This window comes from Vulpes lagopus, chromosome X (genome assembly GCF_018345385.1).
Source record: "Vulpes lagopus strain Blue_001 chromosome X, ASM1834538v1, whole genome shotgun sequence".
Taxonomy (NCBI): domain Eukaryota; kingdom Metazoa; phylum Chordata; class Mammalia; order Carnivora; family Canidae; genus Vulpes; species Vulpes lagopus.
The window spans coordinates 45,086,934-45,114,266 of record NC_054848.1 but is presented as its reverse complement, the minus strand read 5'-3'; the positions used below and the strand labels follow the sequence as shown (position 1 = coordinate 45,114,266).

General features: G+C 47.1%; 1 protein-coding gene across 9 annotated transcripts in view; it reads left to right on the top strand.

Moving 5' to 3' along the window:
* Positions 1–26,958, top strand: part of KDM5C (lysine demethylase 5C) — a 31,902-nt gene extending 4,944 nt beyond the window's left edge. Inside the window, exons 3-26 of one of the 9 annotated variants that reach the window (XM_041740974.1) lie at positions 2,162–2,284; positions 2,590–2,760; positions 3,290–3,421; positions 4,181–4,304; positions 4,415–4,596; positions 5,620–5,778; positions 7,581–7,700; positions 7,832–7,990; positions 8,608–8,789; positions 8,882–9,044; positions 15,312–15,431; positions 15,545–15,739; positions 19,163–19,344; positions 19,437–19,561; positions 19,692–19,839; positions 20,477–20,582; positions 21,275–21,633; positions 22,239–22,377; positions 22,832–23,011; positions 23,158–23,295; positions 23,466–24,065; positions 24,333–24,411; positions 24,534–24,733; positions 24,837–26,958. In XM_041740974.1, the coding sequence (XP_041596908.1) occupies positions 2,162–2,284; positions 2,590–2,760; positions 3,290–3,421; positions 4,181–4,304; positions 4,415–4,596; positions 5,620–5,778; positions 7,581–7,700; positions 7,832–7,990; positions 8,608–8,789; positions 8,882–9,044; positions 15,312–15,431; positions 15,545–15,739; positions 19,163–19,344; positions 19,437–19,561; positions 19,692–19,839; positions 20,477–20,582; positions 21,275–21,633; positions 22,239–22,377; positions 22,832–23,011; positions 23,158–23,295; positions 23,466–24,065; positions 24,333–24,411; positions 24,534–24,733; positions 24,837–25,199 (4,449 nt within the window). In that variant the 3' untranslated portion in view covers positions 25,200–26,958. Of the gene's footprint in view, positions 1–2,161; positions 2,285–2,589; positions 2,761–3,286; positions 3,422–4,180; positions 4,305–4,414; positions 4,597–5,619; positions 5,779–7,580; positions 7,701–7,831; positions 7,991–8,607; positions 8,790–8,881; positions 9,045–15,311; positions 15,432–15,544; positions 15,740–19,162; positions 19,345–19,436; positions 19,562–19,691; positions 19,840–20,476; positions 20,583–21,274; positions 21,634–22,238; positions 22,378–22,831; positions 23,012–23,157; positions 23,296–23,465; positions 24,066–24,332; positions 24,412–24,533; positions 24,734–24,836 lie in introns of all 9 variants that reach the window. The other 8 variants (XM_041740976.1, XM_041740973.1, XM_041740975.1 and 5 more) reach the window with 8 other exon arrangements.
* Positions 26,959–27,333: the final 375 nt, after the last annotated feature.

Here is a 27,333-nt window from a genome sequence, read left to right as displayed (position 1 = left end):
TGTTGGCTAATGTATCATACCTGAGTCAACAAAAGGGAAATGGGTTGGCTGAGCCCTTTCTTTCTTGGCCAGCTGAGTGTGGCCTCATTATCCAATTCATCCACAGCACTGTGCTTCCTTCTATGGGGCTTGATAAGGTGGGACATGAGGTGGATGGGCAGAAACAACACAAGAACTGGTCTGTATGGAGGCTAGAGTGGTTATAAATTTGAACAGGGGTTAGGCAGATAGGCTTTTCCCTCTCCCTTTTGTTCTGTACAGGAAGTCCAGGCCCTTTGCATGGATAGGGGAAGTTCTCCACTAAGGGCTTGAGAATGCCCTGGGGGTAATGAGAGTGGGTGCTTTGAAGCCAGTTCCAGGGAGGATCCTGGAGTTTCCCACAGAAGATGTAGTTTACAAATTTGCTACCACTATTCAGTCATTGTTATATATCCACAAACCTTACTAGATGTCCTGGGGAGAGGACGTATTAGGGCCAACTGGAAACCCATGACCTAAAGCCTTAACTTGTTTCTAGACCACAGTTCCTCAGCCTTGACAATATTGACATCTTGGCCCAGATAATTTTTTGTTGTGGGGGGACTGTCCAATGTATCGTAGGATATTTGTCAGCACTCCGACTTCTACCTGTTAGATGCCAGTAATATCTTTTCCCAGTTACAGCAACCAAAAATATCTCCAGGCATTGCTAAATGTCTCCTGGGGTGGGAGTAAGGGGCAAAATTGTTCTCATTGAGAACCACTGTTCTAGAGTCTGTCTGTATGCTGTCCTGGTCAGACCAAAAGTCCTCTCATGAAGGGGTTATAAGTTCCTTAAAGAAATGGATCTGACTAGGTCTGTGAAGGTACAGCTAAATGCTATATGATGTTACCTAGTATGGGACAAGAGTAGGTTGTTTTTTTTTTTTTAATTTTTTAAATTTATGATAGAGAGAGAGAGAGAGAGAGGCAGAGACACAGGCAGAGGGAGAAGCAGGCTCCATGCACTGGAAGCCTGATGTGGGATTCGATCCTGGGTCTCCAGGATCGCGCCCTGGGCCAAAGGCAGGCGCCAAACCGCTGCGCCACCCAGGGATCCCCAAGAGTAGGTTTTTTAGAGGTACTGTGCTGGCTAATGATGAGGAAGAGCAAGGATGAGGCCAAGATTAGAAAGCTAAGGGGTTAAAGTGGAGGGAGTAGAGTTCCTGGCCTCTTCCAGGTTCTCATAGCTAAAGAGCCATAGTTTGTTTATTTCTATAAACAGACCTTAGTTTTCCCCATCTATGAAATAGAACTGTTTCTATTCCTCTAATAGGATCCAAGCAAGGTGGAGAACGGTAAGGACTCTAGTTCTCCCTAGAATCAGGCCCTCCGACCAGTGCAAGATGTTTCTAGACTTGGGGCTTTCGAGAGTCTTTCTTGGGCCACTGAAATATCAGGGAAGCATGGTACATGCCTTGTTCCCAGGATCCTTGGCCCTCAGCAAGTCCTGGTTTGGCCAGGTCCCAGCGCTGCTTTGGTACACTATCTTAGTTCTTCAGGCCATTCTGCCTCCAGCATGTACTCTCTACCATCAGCCCCCACGGGACAAGTTTGGTGGTGCATAAGAAGAGGTAAATGTGCTCTTTTAGAGCCTTCAATCTCTGAAACATGCCAAGAGCTTAGATATAGTTTTGTATATTCCGGAAGGCCTCCATTGTTTTTCTTGTAAGTCCACCCTTCTGGAGTAAGTGGACTGGGCAATTATTTTATTTTCCTTTTGTAATCAGTAGATGGAGATCCAGAGAGTAGAACCAATTTGTTCAAGGCTATACAGCAAATCAGCAGGGAACGGCTAAAACTTACTTGACATTTGGGTCTCTTGGTACCTGCTGTTTGACTTAAGGCAACAGAGGCTCTCTGTAGAAGAGATGATGATACACAACCCTGACCAAGATTGAGAGGGTGTGTATGTAAAGCTTTGGCCTTGTGCCATGACCTTCTCTGTTGGGCTTTTCCTATTGACGGTGGCAGAGATGAGACAGGTGGGCTAAGCACTGCCTACACTTTGGGACCCATTTCATGGGAGAAATCCTGGATGGTGAGCTGCTCTGTATACCCTTTCAACTCTTCTAAAATTAGGCCAGAAGACAGGGGTCAGGTGGAGGGGGAGGCCAGCCTCTTTGAGCCATTTCTTTTCCAGGCCCAAACAAGAGTGAAGCTGAACTACTTGGACCAGATTGCCAAATTCTGGGAAATCCAGGGCTCCTCCTTAAAGATTCCCAATGTAGAACGGCGGATCTTGGACCTCTACAGCCTCAGCAAAGTAAGAAAAGGTTTTTCTCAAAACCCTCCCTACCCCTTAATATCCTTGATACTCTGGGGGCTCCCTTGGTTTGGATATTAGATCTCTAGGCTGCAGTGGAAGGGGCACAGTCTGGTAACACATGTGTCACCAGAACTTCTTGGCATCTCTTACTGTAATCTGAATCTGATCGGTGGTGGTAGGAGGAGGGGTTAGCCCCCAGTGAGGTAAGGGGCTGGAGTTGTCCTCATCACCCTTTCTGCAGGCCTACTCCCTTATGTACATACACACAGCACATCCACATCCCTTCCTGCTTGTCCCTGCAGATCGTGGTGGAGGAAGGTGGCTATGAAGCCATCTGCAAAGACCGTCGGTGGGCCCGGGTGGCCCAGCGCCTCAACTACCCACCAGGCAAAAACATAGGCTCCCTGCTACGCTCCCACTATGAACGCATCGTTTACCCCTATGAGATGTACCAGTCTGGAGCCAACCTGGTGGTAAGGATGCCAGGCTGGGGTGGAAGAAGGCTTTCCCCCACACCAGAAGCAGATTTCTCATACTTGCTCTTAATGGAACTGGTTCAGTGGGCTGGAGACCTGGGAGCTAGACTCTACCCTTTTCTAGTGATGCTTATACTCTTCCCATACTGCCCAGGGTCACACGTCTTGGGGTTGCCCACAGGACGAGCCTACTATCCAATATGTGACAAGGTTTTAACTGATAAAGGAATAGGAGGGAGAGACATTTTGGGCTGGAGAGGTCTGGGAAGAAATGGCATCTGATTTAGTTAGGGAGGTGGTTGTGGGAGGTGGTTTGAAAGTGGAATGACATAAGCAAAGGTAAGAGAAGAATTCTCAAAGCGTGTGCTGGTGTCGTTGATAATGACCAGTGGAACAGGGCCTATTGTTGCGGTCAGGCAGGTGCAGCTCCACAACTTTGTTTGCTATCGGGTAAGGATAGAGAGGAGTCACTGATGGTGGCTGGGGCCCCATTCCCTGACCCTTACTCGTCACTTGTCCCCAGCAGTGCAACACACGTCCATTTGATAATGAGGAAAAGGACAAGGAGTACAAACCCCACAGTATCCCCCTTCGACAGTCCGTGCAGCCTTCCAAGTTCAATAGCTATGGCCGGCGGGCCAAGAGGCTGCAGCCTGATGTGAGTACTCCACTTCTAACTTAGAGCTTTGGGGGTGGTGATGGGAGTCCACAAAGTTCTGACCAGAGTTCTGTTTCCTGTTTTACTCTCCCTTCACTATTTTCCTGAGTTCCGAGCAGTGGTGTGACCCCCGGTTTCTTGATCTTTCTCCTTCACTCTCAGCTGAACTTCTGATCTGTGTCTTAATCTGCTCATTTACTGTCTTTTTCTGTGTCTGCCTTTTTTTCTTACCCGTCTTGTTCTTTCCAGACTCACTCTGCTCCTAGGGCTAGAGCTCTTCTTTTCCCTCATACCTCTATCCTAGCTTGAGGCAGCAGCTTATGTGCCAGGCATTGTTCTAGGCACTGGGGGGATACAAAAAGGAACTAGATGGACATTGTCCCTGGGCTCACCAGAGCATGTTGTATAGTAGGTAATATTAGTTACTGCCATCTACTGGTAGTGCCAGACACTGTTAGATTTCTCTCTCTGTGTTCTCCCCAAGCCCCTTTGTGAACCTCCTTGGAAGGTAGGACTTAATATTCTCATTTTACAGTTGGGAAAGCTGAAATTCCACCTTAATTTCTTTCCAAGAGAGAGCTAATGGGGGAGCTCACTTAACTCTAGTCTCCAAAAAGCAGCTCTGAGTTCTTGACCCGGCCTGCTTCTGCCTCCTGGCATGAGCTCAAGCAATATATAGTCCAAGCTATCATTCTTTTAGGTTGGAGCAGTTTGCCTCAGATAGCAGACTTAATTCATTTCCTTTTTCTCCCCTCCCAGCCGGAACCCACGGAGGAAGACATTGAAAAGAATCCAGAGCTGAAGAAGCTGCAGATCTATGGGGCAGGCCCCAAGATGATGGGCCTGGGCCTCATGGCCAAGGATAAGACATTGCGGAAGAAAGGTGAGGCCTGACAGGCTGGGGCAGTGTAAAGGATGGCCTCACCTGGGGAGAGGAGGCGGGGCCCTGACTGTTCTAGACCTGTACTTTAGAGCCACTCTTCCCTCTCCCAGATAAGGAAGGGCCTGAGTGTCCCCCCACCGTAGTGGTGAAGGAGGAGTCAGGCGGGGATGTGAAGGTGGAGTCAACCTCACCTAAGACCTTCCTGGAGAGCAAGGAGGAGCTGAGTCACAGCCCAGAGCCGTGCACCAAGATGACCATGAGACTACGGAGGAACCACAGCAATGCCCAGTTTGTAAGGACCCAGCCCTGACTTCCTAATGCTCTGCTTCTCATCCCTTCAGCGAGCATTTCCCCAGCATGGCTCTGGACCAGGTTGCATTAAGCAGAAAAGTGGGCCTGGTGGGCCCTGCCCTCAGGTAGCTCACTTAATTGGGGAACCAAGGCCAACTCACATGGAACAAAGGACGAGAAAGGGTGATCAAGTGCTGTCAACATGAAGTGCTGGAAGGGTCCAGAGAAGGAGGCTCCCTCCATTGCTTCAGGATAAAGGCTAAGCTCCTCATTATCATGCATGATCCAGTCCCTGCTGACCTCTAGCCTCATTCCCCAGCACTGCCCACCTCACTCCTCTGCTATAGCCACACTGAACTACTTATAGGTATGTTCATTTTTTCCCGAGATGCACCATGCTCTCTTTCACCCATCCCTTTGTACCTACTATCTCTTCTACCTGGAAGAGTTCCCCTGTGCTCTCCCCCATTGCCAGACTTTAGTTTGCCTGCAGGTTTTAGTCAGTTTCAAATGTCATTGTCAGGTATCACCTTTTCAGTGAAGTCCTTCCTCAAAGCTATTCTCCTTATCTCCAGCTGATTTGAGTGCTCCTTTTTCTAGGCTCCCCTGGTACCCTCTCTAGACTGATAGTGGCAGTTTCCACACTACCCTTTAATTTTTATGAATATATGTCTCTGGAATACCATGTGCCTTTAGAAGGCAGATGTCATGTCTTATTCATTGCTGTATTTCAGAGTCCAGCACAGTGTTGAACATGTAAGTGCTCAGTGTTTACTGAATTAATAAAAATGGGAGATTTCATGACTGAATGATAAAGACTGCTCTCACAGCTCTACCAGTTTTTTGGGGGAGATGGTATGTGCATATAGTTAAACTCCAAAACTAGCACGATTAGCCTGTAACAGAGCTGTGAATGATCTAGCCAGCAGGCATGGTGGATTTCTAATGGAGAGCTCTGTGGACTAGGGTGCTGTCTGGAGGACAGGGCTTAGATTGATGAACCGTTGCCTCCTTTTCCTGGCAGATCGAGTCATACGTGTGCCGGATGTGTTCCCGAGGAGATGAGGATGACAAGCTTCTGCTGTGTGATGGCTGTGATGACAACTACCACATCTTCTGCCTGCTGCCTCCTCTGCCTGAGATTCCCAAGGGTGTCTGGCGGTGCCCAAAGTGTGTCATGGCGGTAAGGTCCTCCCAGCCTCACTTCACGTCTGCCTCATAGGGTATTCTTGCCTTCCTTCATCAGGCCTTATTGACAAACTTCCTAGCTCAGCCACAATTCAATGTTTTAGAACCCTGAGGAGGCCAGGCTGGGCAGAGTTTGGGGGGAGAGAAGAGGAGACCTAGCCTTTGCTTGTGTCCCCCTGGGAGCCGCCAGACTACCTGGGGAGATGAGAGTCATAATTGGATGGATCCTTTGCCGATGTAGAGTCAGGTGCTAAATTATGTGTTAGAAACTCTGAGGTGTAGAAGTTCAGAGGAAAGGAAAATGACAAAAGGTAGCAATCAGGAAAGGTGACAGGAATGAGATTTGGAGGATAGGAATATGAAGGAAAAATTGTTCTTTTAATTTCCAAGCTTTTTATTCTTTGGTGTTTTTTTGTTTTGTTTTGTTTTGTTTTTTAAGAAAGCTTGGAAAATAGGCAAATTACCTATCATTTCACCACCTAGAGACAGCCATTGTTAATAGTCTGGTATATTTTCTTCTCATCTTTTCATTATTGCGAAACTATCTTTAACAAGTTTGGGCTCTTATTATATATAAGAGCTGTCTTATAATCATTTTTATATGTTGTTACATTTATTCATGGGTAGTGATTTGTTTTTTCTTGTAGGGGAGGGTCCATCATATGGGTATAGTCCTTAGTTCATTTTCCTTTTGTTTTGGTAATTTCATTAGTTTGTAGTGATATAGGCTTTAACTGGAAGAGGTGGGCAGGCTTTGTAAACTTGGGATGGAGGCATGCTGGAGCAAGGATGTTTGGGGAGGATGCACCTTAGGGTAAGAGAGGCGGTAAGGAGAGCATCTAAAGCAGCAGTGAGGGCTGAGAGGTCCAGTAAGTCTGCCAGGTCCATTCCATTGGCTTGCTTCCTTCATCCAAATTCTGGGCACTCATCTACATTTTTCTCTGGGTTTCTGGAGAGCAGTTGTTGATGTTTCTGGAGAGCAGATGTTGATGGTCTTTTGTCTTGTCTTAGGGACTCAAACGTGGCCCTAGAGACCAGGTATGTGTGTACGCACACATATACACACAGCTGAGAAAAGAGACCAGGGCAGTGCATAATGGCCTTGGAAATGGCGGGAATTCCTTCAGGAAGGAGTTTGGATACCAGCAGCATCATAGACAGTGAAGGCTGTCAGCTCTACTTGGCTCTAAGTGGTTCTGGTCCAGCAGACCAGATTGACATTGATTTTTCCAGACATGAGTGAATCTAACTCTGGGATACATACAGCTCTCACCTGAAACCATGAACATAGGTACAAAGCAAGGTAGTCTTACGCCCTGTCTTCTGAAACAGTCTAATGAACAGGAATAGTGTAGAAGCTAGCGCCTTTGACTTCCATCCTCTGAGTTATTGGAATATTCAGCGCCATTTTCCCAGGCTTGTAGTTCCAGTCTGGGCATAAGAAAGTTTCCTTAGTTACCCTGTTTAAACTCCCTGTTTTAAGCTCAAGAGGAAAACACGGTGGCAGAGGAGCATAAGATAGCATATCTAAGTCAGAGTTCATGATTTCAATGGTAGAATCCTAAAGGAAGGGAAGAGCAAAAGCACAGCAACAGTGCCTGTGGGGAATGAAAAGACTAAGCCACAGCACTGGGAAAAAAAGGTGGAGCTATAAAGTGAGGCCTGCCTCAGGGGTCTTGAGTGCAGACCTAGGGCTCTTCTTCCTCCCTGCTCCTATCCCATATTCCAGCTCCGCTCCTTAGGGTTTTTCACCTCTGTGCCCTCTGCTGTGGTGACATGTTCTCCTTTGGGTTTCAGGAGTGTAAGCGCCCCCCTGAAGCCTTTGGCTTTGAGCAGGCTACCCGGGAATACACTCTGCAGAGCTTTGGCGAGATGGCTGACTCCTTTAAAGCCGATTACTTCAACATGCCTGTGCACGTAGGTGACGGAGGGCTGGGGTAGCATCAGGGCTAGGGTCATAGATGTTGGTGCCTGAGAGGCTTGGCTCTCTTGGGTCATTGGGGCCAGGATGTGGTGGGCCACAGTCATCTGCTACCCCTGTTCCCCAGATGGTGCCTACAGAACTCGTGGAGAAGGAGTTCTGGCGGCTGGTGAACAGCATTGAAGAAGATGTGACCGTCGAGTATGGGGCTGACATCCATTCCAAAGAATTTGGCAGCGGTTTCCCCGTCAGTGATAATAAGCGGCACCTAACTCCAGAGGAGGAGGTGAGCGGGTGATTCACGGTTATATGTCAGCTGTGTGAGTTTCAGCAGGTCATTTAGTATCTCTGTTGGGGTAGGGGGTAATTATGCCTGCTTCAAATGGTTGCTGTGAGATGTAGATAAGATGGTATATGTAGAAAACAGCCCGATGATCTGGTATGACATCTCTAGCCATGAGATTGGCTATTTCTTTCTAGAACGAGGATAGTATCTACCTTACAAATTTGTTACAAGAACTAAATGAGAAGGTGTATGAAATACTTGGCAGGGTGCCTGGTTCATTCATAAGAAGAGTCCAGTGACTGGTAATGTATGTGTAGGAAAAAATGAGGGCCCAGGCCTACCTCAAGAGAAGGGTGCATTTTGGTCCAGAGCAGGGGCTTTTAGCTTGCAGATATTTTGGTGGGTGAGTATTTCTATAAAACTCCCTAAAATCAAATGGAATTGAAATCTTGTATGTATGCATTTGGCTAGTGGGGGTGGGTAGGAGGTGGAGAAAGTCTATGGTATCTCAGATGTGTCAAAAGGTCTGTGACCTCAAAATTAAGGTTCCCTGGGCTAAAGATCTCAGCTCTGTAGCATAACCCTCATCCCCTTTCCACAAATACCCAACCTGACAGGAGTATGCTACCAGTGGTTGGAACCTGAATGTGATGCCAGTGTTGGAGCAGTCTGTACTGTGCCACATCAATGCGGATATTTCTGGCATGAAGGTGCCCTGGCTGTATGTGGGCATGGTCTTTTCAGCCTTTTGCTGGCATATTGAGGATCACTGGAGTTACTCCATTAACTACCTCCATTGGTGAGTGGGGCCCCTGGGAAGCCAGGGAGGCAGAGTAGGTTCCCTCAGGACCATGTGCATGACCACCATGTGTCCCCTTTCCATGTGACCAGGGGTGAGCCGAAGACCTGGTATGGGGTACCCTCACTTGCAGCAGAACATTTGGAAGAGGTGATGAAGAAGCTGACACCTGAGCTCTTTGATAGCCAGCCTGACCTCCTGCACCAACTTGTCACCCTCATGAATCCCAACACCCTCATGTCCCATGGTGTGCCGGTGAGTGCTCAGGAAACAGGAACAAGGGGTAGGAATGATGTAGCGATGTCCTTTGTGGTGGTGGTAATTGTGGTGGTGGTGGTGGTGATCATCCAGAATTTACCCCGGCCTCTTTCTTATTCCTTTTCTATCTTAATTTGACAACTCTAGAGACTGTACATAATAGTGGTTAGATAGGCAATGTGGTGGTGAGCCCTCTGGACCTTGTGTTTGAGGGCAACACCTCAGGATGGCTTCTTTTCATGTCTGTATTCTAGCCAGTGGAAGAGGGAAATGGGAAAAGGACAGGGCAAGACAAGTCTCCTTATTTTTAAAGTCTCACATCATTTCCATTCATCTTCTGTTAGTCACAACTTAGTCACATGGCCACATCTAGCTGCAAGGAGAACTGGAAAATGTGATTTTTATTCTGAATGGTCACATTCCAGTTACAAATTCATACTGTTGTGAAAGAAGGTAAGAATGAATATTGGGGGATAACTAGCTGTCGTTGACAGAGCAATGGGTGCTTTTTTTCATTTTTTACTTATGTAACAAGTCAGGAGTTCTATGGTAGTAATTATTTTGTAACATATAAGTGTATTAAGTCAACATGTTGTACATTTTAAACTTATACAGTATTATATGTCACACATCTCAGTAGTGCTGGAGAGGAGTACATAACTTCTTTCTAAAAAGGGCTAATATCTGTCAACACTTAAAGTTGAACCCAGAGTGCTGGACTGAACCTATCCTCCTCTGTGGACTCCATAAAACACTTTGCTGGTTATACAGTCTGGCTTGTCTGTAATGGAATTTCTAGCATTAGCATCAGTCAGTTTTCTGGTGTGGATCTTAAGACAGCCTGATCAGTTCTGTAGGAACAGTAATTAGTATATCTTCCACCTGTGCTTTGAGTCTTATTCTATACTACTTTTCCTCCCAACCCCCGCCCCTCCCCACCACCTTGGCTTCCCTGCCACTTAGTCTAACACATGGGACATGGTAGGCAGTCACTTCATATTGAATTAATGTCTCCTTGATATCCCCGATCATCTATATAGTAGGGCTTTGGACTAGGTCAGTGATTCTCACCCACAGTTCTTGCCTTCACCTTGATTTAATACACTACATGCCCAATAATATTAATCATTATATACTACTATATAACTAAGCATTGAGGGATCTAGAGAATTAGAAGTGTATACCACAACAGTTCAGGCAGCCTTCCCCCACACAATATGGTGGGGGTGGGGGTATGGGCATCTTTTTCCCTCACTGCCTCACTCTGTTTAAAAACTACTGGACTTAAAAAAAAAAAAAAAAAACACTACTGGACTTGAGGGGTGGAGATGATTGAAGGCCCTTCCACTTCTCTTCATAAGTAGGCATTGGGTCTGACTTTTCCTCATACTCCTTTCTTCCTGACCCACAGCACGGTATTAGTCCTTGCCTAGTGTCAGGAAAAATTAATTGTAGGAGTGGAAGAGGATCCTTAAGGATTTAGACAGCTAAGAGATCTATATAGATATATAGATATATAGGTATAGATATATGTATATATATGTACTGTATATATCTATATATATGGCTGTTTAATCCTTACCTCTTTTTAAGAAAACTTGAATACAGATTTTTAAACATGTGCTCTTTGCTTCCAGCTCCACAGCATTTGTCCTGCTCATGGCTCGCCAGCTGCTGCTTCACCCCCCACCCCCATCCCCTACCCTGCCCCTCCTATAGGTGGTTCCCAGCATCTCCAGACTCTTTGGACTTGGCAGTATCCCCTCAATCCAAGGCATCTGATTTTCATATTCTCATGCTGGCAGGTTGCAGTTTAGCCAGCTGAAGCTCCCCAAGGAGCTATCTTTAGCCCAGCCCCTCCCCCCTTCCCCTTTGGTGGAAGGCGGCCATTTCTTTTTATAGCTATATAGTGTAAGTATTTATTTTCATTATAAAAGAAACCTACCCCCTTTTCAGAAGATGGAAATTTAAAGTGGTCATCCCTGTTTCCTCCACACTTTGTTACATTTCTCTTATTCTCCTATGTAAATTTTGACATAACAATAATTAGTGTGTGGATTTTATCATCTCTTTTTAAGTTTAATGATCTAGAACAGCACTGTCCAGTTTGGTAGCCACTAGCCACATGCGGCTGCTGAGCACTTGAAACAAGGTTAATCTCATCTGAAATGTGCTGAAAGTATAAAACACGTTGGATGTCAAGACTTAGTATGATAATATCTCACGAATACTTTATTATGTACCATTTGATACATTGAAATGGTAATATTGTGGATATATTAAATAAAATTGAAGTTAATTTCACCTGTTTCTTTTTACTTTTTTAATGTGGCTACTAGAGAATTTAAAAGTACTTATGTGGCTGGTGCTATATTTCTGTCGGACAGTGTTGATCTAGAATGATTTTTGCTTCCTTAGTTATAAACTGTTTATAACTATCTTTTTAAAAAAAAACCTTATTGCAGTATAATTTCCATAAAATTCACCCATTTTAAGCACACACAGTTCAGTGATTTTACAGAATTGTGCTACCATCACCACAATCCAGTTTTAGGACATTTATCACCCCAAAAAGATCCTCATGCCCTCTTGTAGTCACTCTCCATTCTAACCCCCTAGCTCCAGGCAACCACCAGTCTAGTCTGCCTTCTGTCTCTAGAGATTTCACTTTTCTGGAGAGTTCACGTGAATGGGATAATATGTGGTCTTTTGCATCCAGCTTGTTTCACTTAATATTTTCAGGGTTTGTCCACGTTATAGCATGTGTCAGAACTCCATTCCTATTTATGGTGGAATAATATATTTTATGGAAGTACCACATTTTGTTTATTCATTCACCACTTGATGGCTGTTGGGGTCATTTTTAACAGCTGCAGAATGTGAGGAGAGCTTTATGAGCTAACCACATAGAAAGTGGTGAAGGGATATTGATTGCCAAAGTGAGGGTGCAGGCTGAGATGAAGAGTCAAGAGCCTTAAGTTCTCTTTCTGGCTCTGCTATTTGAAGCTTCTCTCAGATTCAGTTTTCATATCTATAAAATTACAGCTGGGTCTAGATCATTCAGCAGGTGTTGCTAGAACTCCTTCTGTGTACAAGGCCTCTGGCCAACATCTTGGAGACAAATAAACCAGTCCTTGCCTTCGGGTATGTGCAGTTGAGTGGAGCTTGGAGGTGAATAAATGTTAGAGGTGCTTCAAAAGAACAACAGATTGGGTCACTAGGAAGAGGGAGTCAGGAAAGCCATTTGTGGAAGTGGTGATCTTTGGGGGAAGGTGAGAGTTGGCCCATTGGAGCCGTGGCTTCATCATGTGGACATGGGGTTTCAGGTAAAGGGTTCTCAGCAGGGGCCTTGCTGATCAGATTTGCATTTTTTGAAAGATCATTCTAGTGCTTGGTAATGGAGTAATCCAGGCAAGAAATGCTGATGTTACCCCTCAATAGGGGTAGATTTGAAAAGAAAACGTATTGGAGGTGGGAGCTGATGTATGACCTGAATAAATGTGGAGATGTATTCATGAATGGGAAGATTCAATATTGTGAGGATGTTAATTCTCTCCACATTATTCTAGAATCCTAGCAGAGGAATTGTTGGGTTGAAGGGTATAAACATTTTATACCTTGATCTAATTAGCAATTTGATTTTCCAGATAGTAGAAGTTACTGGTCCCATTACCTGTACCTATTTCACTGTGTGTTCATCAGTATTGAATGTTCATCTTAATGAGACTTTTAAAGATGGCAAATTAAACACACACATGGCTGCTTCCATTCCTTACTAAAACCACTTAAACAGCACAGAGAGTTTCTTTTTTTTAAGGTTTAAAAAATTACTAAAATGGAGAAAATGAGATGATACAATAAAATTCTTGAAACTAAAAAACGGATAAGGAAACTGAGTCTTAAGCCAGTATTGAGACATCTGAGAACCAACCAGCCTGATTTATACCTCAGAATATCCCCCAAAGGTTCAGTAGTCAGTGACACCGGGTATTCTGGGAGGAAGGATGAATGAGGTGAAAATAAGGATTGGTTCATGTCTATATAGGAAGCTGTGAGATTCCCCTCCCACACTGGGCAGCTGGAAATGTGACCCTTCCTCACTAAAGTAAAAGACTTTACTTTTGAAGAGGTTAAAACGTCTCTGGACTGAGGTCTTCTAGGTACTGTTGAGGGTGGAGGTAGAGTGAAAATAGTAGGATTCATCGTTGTATACATAGTGGATGCTGAGGTTTCCAGCCATCTTCTTCCACTTGGCTCTTAGAACATTGGCAGCCAGATCTTTTTCCTTCAGGCAAAAAAATGGGAGAGTTTTCTCTGGAGAATCTCAGCAGCCTTAAAAGAAAGACCTAGAGTTTCCCAAACTGAATGGCGCTTCCAGATCACCCTACAGTGAAGCTCACAGTTGACAGATTTCACCTATATACTCAGAACTTCCATTCAGCTTTTCCATTTCTTACTCTTAAAAGTTGACAGTCACAGATAAACAAACAGCCAAGGAACCTCTAGAAAACAGAACCAAACAAGGCAACTTGGATAAATAGGTTGGGCAGGCAGAGAATTAAACTTCAAAAAGAAAAGGGAAAGAAACCTCAAGATCTTCAGAGATAAGGGTGCCTGGGTGGCTCAGTTGGTTAAGCATCTGCCTTCGGTTCCGGTCATGATCCAGGGGTCCTGGGATTGAGCCCCATGTCAGGTTCCCTGCTCAGTGCGGGGGAGCCTGCTTCTCCTTCCTCCTTGCTCATGCACTCTCACTGTCTTTAGAGAGGAGTATATAGCGCAAACAGGATACTATTTGAAAACATCCTGAGAACAGAAAAGAGCCCTTAGAAATTATGATAGTAAAAGTGGAAGAAAAAAGTTTAGAAGATAAATGGTTAAGGAAATCTCTCAGAAAATAGAATAAAAAATAAAGATGGGAAATGGTAAAGTTGAAAGAAAATTTGTTCAGGATGTTCAGTATTCAAATAATGAGTTCTGAAAAGAGAATAGATGAAAACAGAAGCAAATCATTAATGAAATCATTCAAGAACATTTCCCTGAACCAGAAGATTGAGTTTTCAGAATCAAAGGGCCAGCCCAGGACATGAATGAAAATAGATGCACACCAAGGTATATCTGATGAATTTTTATATCAAACACTGGGGTCAGAAAAGTCCTACAAGCTTCCTGAGAGAGAAAACAAGTTTAATTCAAAGCATTAGAGACCAGAATGGCTTAAGACTTCAAAAGCAACACTAGAAGACTAAAGCCGTGCCTTTTTTTTCCCCTCAAGATTTTATTTATTCATGAGAGACCGAGAGAGAGACAGAGAGACAGAGAGAGGCAGATACACAGAGTAGCAAGCTCCCCACAGGTAGCCCGATATCCCAGGATCACACCCTGGGCCAAAGGCAGACGCTTTAACCGCTGAGCCACCCAGGCGTCCTGAGCCATGCCTTTACGTTGGTTTTCAATTTAGAATTCTATAAGGTCAAATTATGAAGCACTAGAGTAGAATAGAGACATATTTGAAAAAAAGTTCTTCCCATCATTTCCTGGGAAGCTAGTGGAGGATGTACTCAAGTATAGTGAAAGAATAAATACCAAGAGAGGAAGACCTGGGATCTAGGGAATGGAAGAGATCATCGTGGGAGAGTGACGGTCCAGGGAGGACAGCTGGTTTGGGTTGGAACAGATCATAAGACTGCTACAGAAAGGTGAGAAGTGATAGGCAAGAGGAGGGTTAGACACTTGTTAAAAGGTTGGGATTGGATTACTAATACATGCACAGAAAACTAAGCAAACTGAGAAATAATAGGCTACCCTTGAAGTCTAGAGGCATTTTATTTAGGGCTGTTAAGGTAAATGCCAAAATAATCAGAAGAGGTGAAAGTGATTTGCTCTGGGGATTGGAGAATCCTGGGCCTGCTGATTTTCAAACAAATCTTGTAGAACATTTGGCTCTTGGAACTGCATGTGTGACTGATAAAAATAATTTTTAATGAAAAGTGATAAATTTTTATAAAAATTACAAGGAAAGTTGAAATATGTTGGTATGTACATTTCCTACTTTTGACTCAGATCTTCCTGTTGCTGCCAAGGTAAACTTCAATTTTGAGAGCAGAGGCCAGTTGTCCTTCCTTTTAGAATTGGAGGATCTGAGGATCTGTCCTCACACTGTTCCTTCAGGCTCTCCTTTTTTCTCCTTAAGGATCCTGCACTTAAATCAGGTTTCTCCCAACTGTAGAAAACTGTAATCATGACCTTGGCTGCCTTCTTCCCCAGGTTGTCCGCACAAACCAGTGTGCAGGAGAATTCGTCATTACCTTCCCTCGTGCTTACCACAGCGGCTTCAACCAAGGTTACAACTTTGCAGAGGCTGTCAACTTTTGCACTGCTGACTGGGTGAGTCTAGAGTGTAGTGGGCTGGCTGACAGGGAGAAGCAGGAGGGTTGTGGGGAAGCTGAGGCACCCTGGCCTTCAGACTTGGCCACACTCATCCTTTAATCTGCCCACAGTTGCCAGCTGGTCGCCAGTGCATTGAGCACTACCGCCGACTCCGAAGATACTGTGTCTTCTCCCACGAGGAGCTCATCTGTAAGATGGCCGCCTGCCCAGAGAAGCTGGACCTGAACCTGGCAGCAGCTGTGCATAAGGAGATGTTCATCATGGTGCAAGAGGAGCGGCGTCTACGAAAGGCTCTGCTTGAGAAGGTAGGGTGAAGGGGAAAGTGCCCTGAACTAGGTACCCTATTCTGGCAGAAGTGGGAGAAGGAAGAAGTAGATGTAGCCTCTCTTCTTGGGGTGTAGTAAAAAAGAACTGGATGCATCTGGGTTGGAAATCACATTCCATTCTCTGCCATTTATCAATAGCCATGAGCAAGTTAATTTACTTCACTGTCTATATCCATCTCTGAAAAATGAGTATTATAATGTTTATCTTTTTGGATAGTCAAGTAGATTAAAGATTATGTTTGTTAAGTAACTGACCCATAGCAAGTGCTGGTGTCGCTGCTATTTGTCATCTGTTTAAATAACCCAACAGCACTGACGGGCACATGAAACCCCCACTGCTGATTAGCCGGCTGACCTTTTCAGGTTACTTAACCTCTCATGGTCTCACGTCCCTGCTCTGTAAAATGTAAAGCTTGAGGAAGGTTATTTACATCAAAGTATCTATTAATTGTACTTGCATTGTAACAGCTGCTTTTATTGGTAATTTTAATTCATGAAAAAAGAGATTGAAATATGGAACATTCCTTAGGAAATGTCATCTTAGTACATTCAAATGATTCAGTAGCTCAAACCAGGGTGATACTACCAAACACAAGCAGTCCTTCTTTAATTTAATTAATTAATTTTTTCTTTTGTAAAAACTTTGAGAGAGAGGGAGTGAATGAGAGAGAACACAAGCTAGGAGGAGGGCCAGAGAGAGAGGGAGAAGCAGACTCCCCACTGAGCAGTGATCCTGATGCAGGGCTCAATCCCAGGACCCTGGAATCATGACCTGAGCCTAAGGCAGCCCCTAACCAACGGAGCCACCCAGGCACCCCTATTTTATTTTACTTTTTAAGGCAGTGTTCCTTTAATAGATTTCTCATAAGCATGTGGTCAGTTGTGTTTGTAGATGAGTGGGATTGCTACTCATGTAGTTCAGTGGCCTTCTTAAAGCTCCACACCTGCCCTGTTAGATAAGTGACTTAGTGAGAGTCCTTCATAGTATTACAAAGGAATGCTCGTCCTGAGGGACCCCTTGCTGTCCATTTAGGATAATACTTTCTTATTTTAAAGCTCATTTATAACTTTCCCATGAGCATGGGCTGTAAGGAGATTTGCAGCTGTGGTAATGTTGAAAGTCTGTGGTGTTAGTTGGTAAGTCCCGGGTCTTTTCCAGGCATCATTTTCTCTCTCTCTTCAGTGATATTATTAAATGATGACTCTGGGGTTGTACCAGACTGTAAGAAGTCAAAGCAAGGTGAGAAGACTAGGTATTCTCATCCTAATGTTGAAAATTTTTTATACTTGGCTCTTACCTTAGAGGAGGGTTCTGGACACCATAGTCTTAAAAATCTGTAAAAGATTGTGTGTGTGTGTGTGTGTACTTTTATGAGGAGAGGGGTGTGTGTGTGTGTGTGTGTGTGTGTGTGTGTGTGTGTGTGTGTGTTTGAGTACTTTTATGAGGAGAGGGCTCCTAGCTTGCATCCAATTCTCAGAGGAGTCTATGATTCCTTTGGAATATCCAGAAGTGAGATTGCTAGATCATAGGGTAATTCTATTTTGAATTTTTTGAGGAATGAACATACTGTTTTCCAGGTAGCTGCATTGATTTACATTCCCACCAATAGGGCACGAGGGTTCCCTTTTCTTCACATCCTTGCTAATACTTATTTCTTGTCTTTTTGGTAATAGCCATTCTGACAGGTGTAAAGTGATACCACATTATGGTTTTGATTTGCATTTCCCTGATGTTCGTCACATGGAGCATCTTTTCATGTACCTCTTGGCCATTTGTATCTCCTTGGAAAAATGTCTGTTCAGGTTCTCTGCCTATTTTCTTATCGCTTGTGGGGTGGTTTTTGCTGTTGATGTTGGGCGAATTCCTTATATGTTTGGATATTAGCTCTTTATCAAATAGATGGTTTACAAATACTTTCTCCTGTTCCATAGGTTTCCTTTTTATTTTGTTCATGATTTCTTTTGCTGTGCAGATACTTCATAGCTTAATGTAGTCCCATTTACGTAATTTTGCTTTTTGCTTTTTGTTGCTTGTGCTTTAGGTGTCCTATCCAAGAAGTCATTGCCAAGATCACACGTAAAGGAACTTTATCGCTGTTTTCTTCTAGGAGTTTTACGGTTTTAGGTGTTAAGTATTTAATCCATTTCAAGCTAATTTTCTTGAGTGGTGTAAGGACCAAAATTCATTCTTCTGTATGTGGTTACTCAGTTTTCTCAGTGCCATTTATTGATGGGACTGTCCTTTCCCTATTGAGTATTTCTAGCTCTCTTATCAAATGTTAGTTGGCTGTGTATGCAAGTGTTTATTTCTGGGCTCAATTTTGTTCCACTGACTGGTCTGTGTGTCTGTTTTTAAGCAAGTACCATACTGTTTTAATGACTATAGCTTTGTAGTATAGTTTGAGATCAGGAAGTATGATGCCTTCAGCTTTGTTCTTCTTTCTCAAGGTCAAGGTTGTTTTGGCTTTTAGGGGTCTTTTGTGCCTCCACTAATTCTAAATGTTATAATACTTTACTAAGTCCTTAGTTGCTGTACCTTTGTTAATCTTCATGACAATACAATGAGGGTATATTATCTCCCATTTTATAAGACAGGGAAACGGAAACAGAGAGATGTAAATAATGTATTCCATATCATACAACCAGTAAGTAGCAGAGAGGGATTTGTAATATACAGCGGACTCATCTGATGCAGAGGTTAGACGTTACAGTCAATATAGAACGAAAACTGTTAGCCAGAATTTCCCTTTAAAAATCCCTACAACTAGCCATAATGCATAGCATTATACTGTCTTTTAGTATAATGAAAAGCAAAGCTGGCTTTTCTTCCATTTTTGGAATAGAATGCTTTTTTTCATCTAAGTGAGAGATGAAGTGATTGGCATAGGTTTGGAAGCCATGTTGTTGAAAAAAAATTTATCTTTAAACACTGGACACAAGCACAGAATTTTATTTCTGTGAGTTTTATGTGTGTGTGCAGTGTGTCCTGTCTGCCAAGCTGCCAGCATGGTGCCTGGAACACTGGGCACTGAATGACTGGAAGCCAGCATTGTTCCCCTTGTACGCAGTTCTCTTGGCCACTCCCACATATTGCCACCTCTCTGGTGTCTTGGCCCACCACTTTCCTCACCCTCTCTTACCCTAAAGGCCCTTTCTGCTGATCTGAATCTTACCTCATTTTTTTTTCCTCTCAGCCCACACTGATCTTGCCCTGGTTCATCCGATTTCCCCAGTTTCGAGAGTTTGAACTTCACAGAGGTAGTCTGTTCTGTGGTGTTTGCTCTCCACAACTCTCAACCCAGATTAGAGTCTAACACAGGGCTCAGCTGTGGCAGAGACAGGGCCATATCTGCAGCCCCGTTCTGATTCTGTATAATGTGTGTGGGTTGAATTTGCCCCCAGGGCATCACGGAAGCTGAGCGAGAGGCTTTCGAGCTGCTCCCAGATGATGAGCGCCAGTGCATCAAGTGCAAGACCACGTGCTTCCTGTCAGCCCTGGCCTGCTATGACTGCCCAGACGGCCTTGTCTGCCTTTCCCACATCAATGACCTCTGCAAGTGCTCCAGTAGCCGGCAGTACCTGCGGTGAGCAGGGAGGGGGCCTACTAAGGAAGTGGGCTGAGGCAGGGATGCAGAGAGCTGGGCTAGATGTGTGCTTCCCTGCTGTCTGCCTGCAGGTATCGATACACCTTGGATGAGCTCCCTGCCATGCTGCATAAGCTGAAGGTTCGAGCCGAGTCCTTTGACACCTGGGCCAATAAAGTTCGAGTGGCCCTGGAGGTGGAGGATGGGCGGAAGCGCAGTGAGTGATGGGGGGATGGAGGGACTGCACAGGCAAGTTCTCTTCCCTTTTCTTCTGTACCCCACCCCACCTCCTTCCTCTCCCTTTACTCAATACTGCCTACTCCTTGCTGCTTCCATTCTCTCCCCAGGCCTTGAAGAGCTGAGGGCACTAGAGTCTGAGGCCCGTGAGCGGCGGTTTCCTAACAGCGAGCTGTTGCAACGACTAAAGAACTGCCTGAGCGAGGCGGAGGCTTGTGTGTCCCGGGCTCTGGGACTAGTCAGCGGCCAGGAGGCTGGGTATGGCAGTGGGGGGTATCGGGCTCAGATAGCCTGCTGAGGAGCCCGCGCCTAGGAGGAGTAGACTCTGAGTGCCATTGAGCAGATGACATCAGCAGGAAGCTGACAAGCACTGCAGTGCAAGGTGGCCTAAGATGTTGGGAGGGCAAGGAGATCAGGCAGCTAGAATGGAGAAGAGTGCCTTGGTGCTGGGAAAGCTAGAAATGGTTCTCAGTATCTGGAGAAATGGTTATCAGTATCTGGAGATTTCAGACAGGCCAAGGGATTTTGTGGGCAGGGAGGAGTTGTGGAAGGTTTAGGGACAAGAAAAGGACACAGAAGCAAAAACCTGATCAGAGAGTTCACAGTAAAGGATGAGTTGAAAAGTCTAGCTTCTGTTACAAGCATTTAATTTCTAGACTCCCCCCCCCCCCCCCACAAATATATCCTATATCCCACCCTCCCCCCATCATTCTTTGCTCCCATCATATGAGTGTGCTGATATCTTAAAACCCTCCCTCTAACCTGGACAGTTGGGGGCACTGTGAGTAGGAGAGCTCAAGGTGGGCAGGTATGAGGAAAGGTGTTGGATCTGAGCACGGAGATGGAGGGAGGGAACTCGGCTTGGACCTGAAACCCCACATGTGAAACTCCACAGCCCCCATAGGGTGGCTGGTCTACAGATGACCCTGGCTGAGCTCCGGGCCTTTCTGGACCAGATGAACAACCTGCCTTGTGCCATGCACCAGATTGGGGATGTCAAGGTGAGGAGGAGTGTACTTAGTGCTGATGAGGGTTCAGGGGGATTGGGAGACCTGAGCAGCAGGCCACTCTCAGCTATTTTCAAAAAGCAGAAGGTGTTTGGGCAAGACAGCATGCACATGTGAGAGGAACAGGAGCTAGGAGGCAGAGGGGGCCTATGGGGCAGGTGGCAAGGGTGTAGGTACAAGATGTGGAATCAAGGGAAGGTGTCCTGGTGGAGGTAGAAGAGGAGAAAGGAATGAGGATGTCTTTGGGCCTGGAAAGCTAAGTCAAGTTCATTAAGGGAGAGGAGAGGTGGGATGAAGAGGGCCGTGGACACCAGTGAGAGTGTAGGGGTTTGTGAGAAGGCCAAGCATAGCAGAGTGTTTTTAGGGCAGGGAGGTCTCCTGGTGTTAGACCTCAGAATCCTCTGGGGACTTAAACCATAGATTCCTGGCCAAACCCTATTAATACTCTAAGATCCCTGGGTGGGGCCCAGGAATCTGTTTTAACAAATTCCCTGGGGTATTCTGACAGGCAGTGAGTGTTAGGAACCATTGTCTTAGGGCATGGTAAAAGAGGAGAGCGCAGCCCGTGTTAGACACTCTTCCCAAATACTGGAGGGTAAGAAGGTAGATGGGGCAAAGGTATTTGGTGGTGGGACCTCTAAGTGGCCCCAGCTGAGGAGTTTGTTCTTCCATCTGTATCCTGGTAGGGTATTCTGGAACAGGTGGAGAGCTACCAGGCTGAGGCCCGTGAAGCCTTGGCCTCACTGCCCTCCAGTCCAGGGCTACTGCAGTCCCTTTTGGAGAGGGGGCAGCAGCTTGGGGTGGAGGTGCCTGAGGCCCAGCAGCTCCAGCGGCAGGTGGAACAGGCACGATGGCTGGATGAAGTGAAGCGGACGCTGGCCCCTGCGGCCCGAAGGGGCACCCTGGCTGTTATGCGGGGACTGTTGGTTGCGGGTGCTAGCGTAGCCCCTAGCCCTGCTGTCGATAAGGCCCGGGCTGAGCTACAGGAGCTGCTGACCATTGCTGAGCGCTGGGAGGAGAAAGCCCACCTCTGCCTGGAGGCCAGGTAGGTCTAGCCTCCACCCCTCCCTCCTCTGCCCCAACCTTCAAAGTTTAGTGGAAGAGCTGACAGTGATTCCCATGGGTGGCCTTGGGTACCAGACTCTGGTGTTGGTGTATTGACTTTCTTCCCCTTTTTTAGTTCCCTAGCTTCTCTCTCTCTCTCTTTTTTTTAAACTCCGTGTATACATAGAGGCAGAGATAAGCTTATGGGGAAGCAGGGATGGACAGGTACAGAGATGTATAGAGGACTAGCTCCATAGGCTCACGTGGGCGCACACACACACACGAGCACAAGTACTAACAGGCAGATGGACAGATGTTGATAGAAGCCACACACTGCAGTGCCAGATCACTAACACCGGTTGTATAGGCAGCATGAACAGGCTGATAGCCTGGTAGATGAGCAGAGGCACGAAGGCTATGGCAGAAGTTGGGTGGGTGCGTGCAGTCTGGAGTAAGCAGGGACTGGCAGCCCCCTGTAGGCAGAATGCTAGCAAGTAGGCCCAAGTGGCAGCTCCGGGGGCCCATGCTGATATATCTGGTAGTCAGTTCAGGCTGCTGCTCAGGCAGATCACTCTAGACTCAGGCCTCTTTTTCCCTTATCTTTAGGCAGAAGCATCCACCAGCCACGCTTGAGGCCATAATCCATGAGGCAGAAAACATCCCAGTTCACCTGCCTAACATCCAGGCTCTTAAGGAGGCTCTTGCTAAGGCCCGAGCCTGGATTGCTGATGTGGACGAGATCCAAGTGAGGACCCTATTGCCCCCTGACCATCCACCCTAGCCCTTCACTCCTGCCAGGAGAGCTGGCATGCATTTGGCTGTGCTGAGTTGGGTTGGCTAGAGAAGCAGGCACAGTACATTGAGAGGAGGCAAAACGTACTTGGTGGCAAACAACGTGAGGAGGGCTCACAAGGCCAGCCTGAGGGTGGAGAGGTTGTGGAGAGGGTCAGAATGATAGGGGCAGGGAGGATGGAAGAGGCAGACCACAACAGAATGATCAGTCTGATGGTCATGGAGCCTGAGTGCGGGTGGAGCTACTGAATGTGGGAGTTGTAGGAGTGCTTTCCTTAGGATGATCCCTGTTCTGTTCTGCCCGAAGACCGCAAATCTGGTGCCTCTTCGCAGCTCTGGGCTGAGCACAGAGTGACATCCGTGGATGTTGGCAAGTTGACTTGAGCTTTCTCTTGCCCCTGTCCCAGAATGGTGACCACTACCCCTGCTTGGATGACTTAGAGGGCCTGGTGGCTGTGGGCCGGGACCTCCCTGTGGGATTGGAGGAGCTAAGACAGCTAGAGCTGCAGGTACTGACAGCGCACTCCTGGAGGGAGAAGGCCTCCAAGACCTTCCTCAAGAAGAATTCTTGCTACACTCTGCTAGAGGTGAGGCCTGGACCCTGACCCAAAGCCTCTCCAGCCTCCGGCCCAGCTGCTATGAGATGGCTTCTAGGAGAACATGGGGCTTTGGGTGCACTGGGAGTGAGGGGTAGGGGAAGTTGAGGCATCTGCACCCTGTCTGCCTGCCTTAGGTGCTCTGCCCATGTGCGGATGCTGGCTCAGATAGCATCAAGCGCAGCCGGTGGATGGAGAAGGAGCTGGGGTTGTACAAATCTGACACAGAGCTTCTGGGACTGTCTGCGCAGGACCTCAGGGACCCAGGCTCTGTGGTAAGGAGCTGGGGCCTGTGGTGATCAGTGTCTGAATAGGGCAGCCGTAGGCAGACCACTTGCTCCCTGGGCCTCTCAATTCTCCTGGTTTGGGAGTAGGGTGTTAAGGGTGTCCAAGAAAGGAGGGGATGGGCTGCTGACCTCCTCTCCTGCTGTCCTGGGTATACCAGATCGTGGCCTTCAAGGAGGGGGAACAGAAGGAGAAGGAGGGCATCTTACAGCTGCGTCGCACCAACTCCGCCAAGCCCAGTCCTCTGGCATCATCAGCCACGGCTTCTTCTGCAACCTCTGTCTGTGTGTGTGGGCAGGTGCCAGCTGGGGTGGGAGCTCTGCAGTGTGACCTGTGTCAGGACTGGTTCCATGGGCGATGTGTCTCGGTACCCCGCCTCCTCAGCTCCCCGAGGCCCAGTCCCACCTCATCTCCACTGCTGGCCTGGTGGGAGTGGGACACCAAATTCTTGTGTCCACTGTGCATGCGCTCACGGCGCCCACGCCTGGAGACCATCCTGGCACTGCTGGTAGCCCTGCAGAGACTGCCTGTGCGGCTGCCTGAGGGTGAGGCCCTGCAGTGTCTCACAGAGAGGGCCATCAGTTGGCAAGGCCGTGCCAGGCAGGCTTTGGCCTCTGAGGATGTGACTGCTCTGTTGGGACGGCTGGCTGAGCTTCGCCAGCGGCTGCAGGCTGAACCCAGACCTGAGGAACCCCCTACCTACCCTCCAGCCCCTGCCTCTGACCCTCTCAGAGAAGGTAGTGGCAAGGATATGCCCAAGGTGAGCTGCTCACCCCAGTTCTTGCCCTCCAATTACCATCTCCTAGCCCCCTCCCCCGTTTAGGCTCTAAGCCCTGTCCCTGCTCTCTGACTTCTAATCTTTCTTGGCCTGGCCTCCCTGCCCCCTTGTGCATTCTGTCCATATCCCCAGACTGCTCCCTGCCACAACCTTTGCCCTCCTCCTCCAGGAGACAGAATGTCCTGAGTCTGGGGTTGGTGGGAGCCCGGTTCTCTAGTTACCGCTACCCATCCTTGCTCTCCTTGATAGGTCCAGGGGTTGCTAGAGAATGGAGATAGTGTGACCAGTCCTGAGAAGGTAGCCCTGGGGGAAGGCTCAGGTAAGAGAGGTAGGTCTAGGTGTGGGTAGGCTGTTTCTTGGGTATTCCCAGTGACCCATGGGGTCCTCGGCTCTGTAGTGGGGCTACAACTGGAGCAGCTTCTAACCCAGCCTGTCCCCTCAACCCCCTAGACCTGGAGCTGCTGTCCTCGCTGTTGCCACAGTTGACTGGCCCCGCATTGGAGCTGCCTGAGGCCACCCGGGCCCCTCTGGAGGAGCTTATGTTAGAAGGGGACCTGCTTGAGGTAACCCTGGATGAGAACCACAGCATCTGGCAGTTACTGCAGGCCGGGCAGCCTCCAGACATGGAGCGGATCCGCACACTTCTGGAGGTGAGGACAGGGATCATGGATAGGGCCAGGAGGTCAGGCCAAGGAGGCAGGGAGCCCAGGCCTGACCACTTGCCCACACCTCTTTCTGCCTGTCTGATCACAGCTGGAGAAGGCAGAGCGCCATGGGAGCCGGGCACGGGGCCGGGCATTGGAGAGGCGGCGACGGCGGAAGGTGGATCGGGGTGGGGAGGGCGATGACCCAGCCCGAGAGGAGCTAGAGCCAAAGAGGGTACGGAGCTCAGGGCCAGAGGCCGAAGAGGCCCAGGAGGAGGAGGAGCTGGAGGAGGAGACTGGGGGTGAGGGCCCCCCCCAAACCCTGCCCACTACTGGCAGCCCCAGCACCCAGGAGAATCAGAATGGCTTGGAGCCTGCGCTGGCCACTTCAGGCCCCTCAGCCCCTTTCTCTACTCTGTCTCCTCAGCTGCATGTGCCCTGCCCACAGCAGCCACCTCAGCAACAGTTGTGACAGTGGCTGAGCCTAGCACAGACCCCCCCAACAAAGACCCCCTCCCTTGGCCTCAAGGATCCTTTCTGACCATCAAGCCTGCTTCTTGGGAGGTGGACAAGTAGGGGGGATGGCCACCCCCCACCCCCCAAGCCCATCCCTAAATCCCTTGACTTTTATATTCTGACTCCAAGGTATTGTTCAGACCTCAGCTCCTGGGGGCCGGCCCCTGGAGTCCCCCTCCCTGGTAGCCTCTAACCAGCATTCCCAGACACCTGAGGCAGATAGATGGATAGGCAGGTGGGCAGGGGGGTGGCTGGGGCTGGGCCAGCACCATTCCAGAGACAAGGCCAGTGCATATGCAAACTGGGGGAAACTCCTCTCCCTTCTCTGCCCAGTTCTGGCCCTGGCCAGGCCATGCTACACTAACCTCACCTCCCTCTCACTCTTTCTCCTCTCCCCTTTCCTGCCTCCCCCCATCCCACTTTCTCCCTCCTTCTCTCTCCTTCCTCCCCCCTTCCCCTGACTGTTCTACCCAGGAGGAGGAAACTTCACATAGCTGTGCTCACGGTTGTTTATTTTCAATGAATTTGGTTGGGGAGCTGAGCAGGCTCCCTATGATCTGAAGAAAGCTTTTGGTGCTTGTCCTCACAACCACCTCAACCTTCTCTCCCTGTCCTGCCCTGTCTTCTTTCCTCCTCCTGGGTTCATGTTGTAATAAAAGAAGATTGTTGGTGTGTAATTAATTTGTTCAAAAAAAAAAAAAAAAAAAAAAGAAAGAAAGAAAAACAAGAAACTTGGTTCCAACTGAAGCCTATTTTAATTTTATTTTATTATTTTCCTCTTGTTAGAAATAAAACCCTTAGCAACATTTTTTGGAAATATGTTTCTGAAGTGCATTTCTCTTTGAAGGGGGAGAACAGTGCCTCCATCACCTGTCAGTGGAGCAGCTGCAGTGCTGGCGGGAGCACTAGGGCTGAAGCCTGGGAGCTCTGGGTTCTGAAAACAAGTTCTACCAGGTTCTCCTTACCTGTGGGCAAGACATCCTGAGGCTCCCCTACCCTATCCCCAGACCAGTTTTCCCCATCTTTCAGCAGATGGGCCTGACAACCTTGCAACTAAGCTTCTGCCATAGCCCCCTCCAACTTTATGCCCTCTGGTCTGTCCTCATGCCCCCTGCCCCCAGGGGGATTTTTGGTTTTGGCTTTATTGAGACATAATTTATACATCATAACGTTTACCTGTTTTTAAATGTAAAATTCAGTGATTTAGAGGGATGTTTCCAAAGTACAGATCTCATCATGTCACTCTTGCTGCTTAAAACCATCCGTGATGCTTTATTGCCCTTAGGATCAAGATTATATTTATGATCTCATTCTTTCTGGAATGCTTTCCTGTCCGACCCATAAGCCATGTTCGGGGAGGCTTCCCTGACTTTTCTCTACCCTAAAGGGTTTTTTCTGCCCCTGTGAATGGAGACTAAAGCTCAGATCTATGGTCATTTGCAGCCCAAGTTCACTTTTACAGCTTTATTGTGATATGATTTACATATCCTACAGTTTACCCACTTAAAATATACAATTCAGTGGCTTTTAGTATAATTCTAGTTGTGCAACCATTAATGCAAAAGATTTTAGAATGTTTTTTCATCATTTCAAAATGAAACCACACTCCTTAGGCATCACCCCCCTCCCCGGCCCTTCAACCCTAGGCTACCACTAATCTATATGGATTTGCCTATTTTGGACATTTTATATAAATGGAATCATACAATTTGTGATCCTTTGTGACTGTGTTCTTTCACTTAGCATAATGGTTTCAAGGTGAGTTCACTTTTAAGTGTAGATATGAATGGTGTCTTTATATTGGACAGATTTTCCCCCCATCTGGGCTGTTTGTTGTTTTTTTTTTTAAGATTTCATTTATTTAGAGAGACAAAGTATGTGTGGTTCTGTGTGTAAAGGGGAGGGGCAGAGGGAGAGAATCCCAAGCAGACTCCACACTGATTGTGGAGCCTGACATGGGGCTGGATCTCAGGACCCTGACTGAGGTCACAACCTGAGCCAAAACTAAGAGTTGGGCACTCAAAATTGACTGAGCCACCCAAGCACTTCCAGAGTCAGGAAAATGAGGCTGTTGGACTAGATCAGGAACT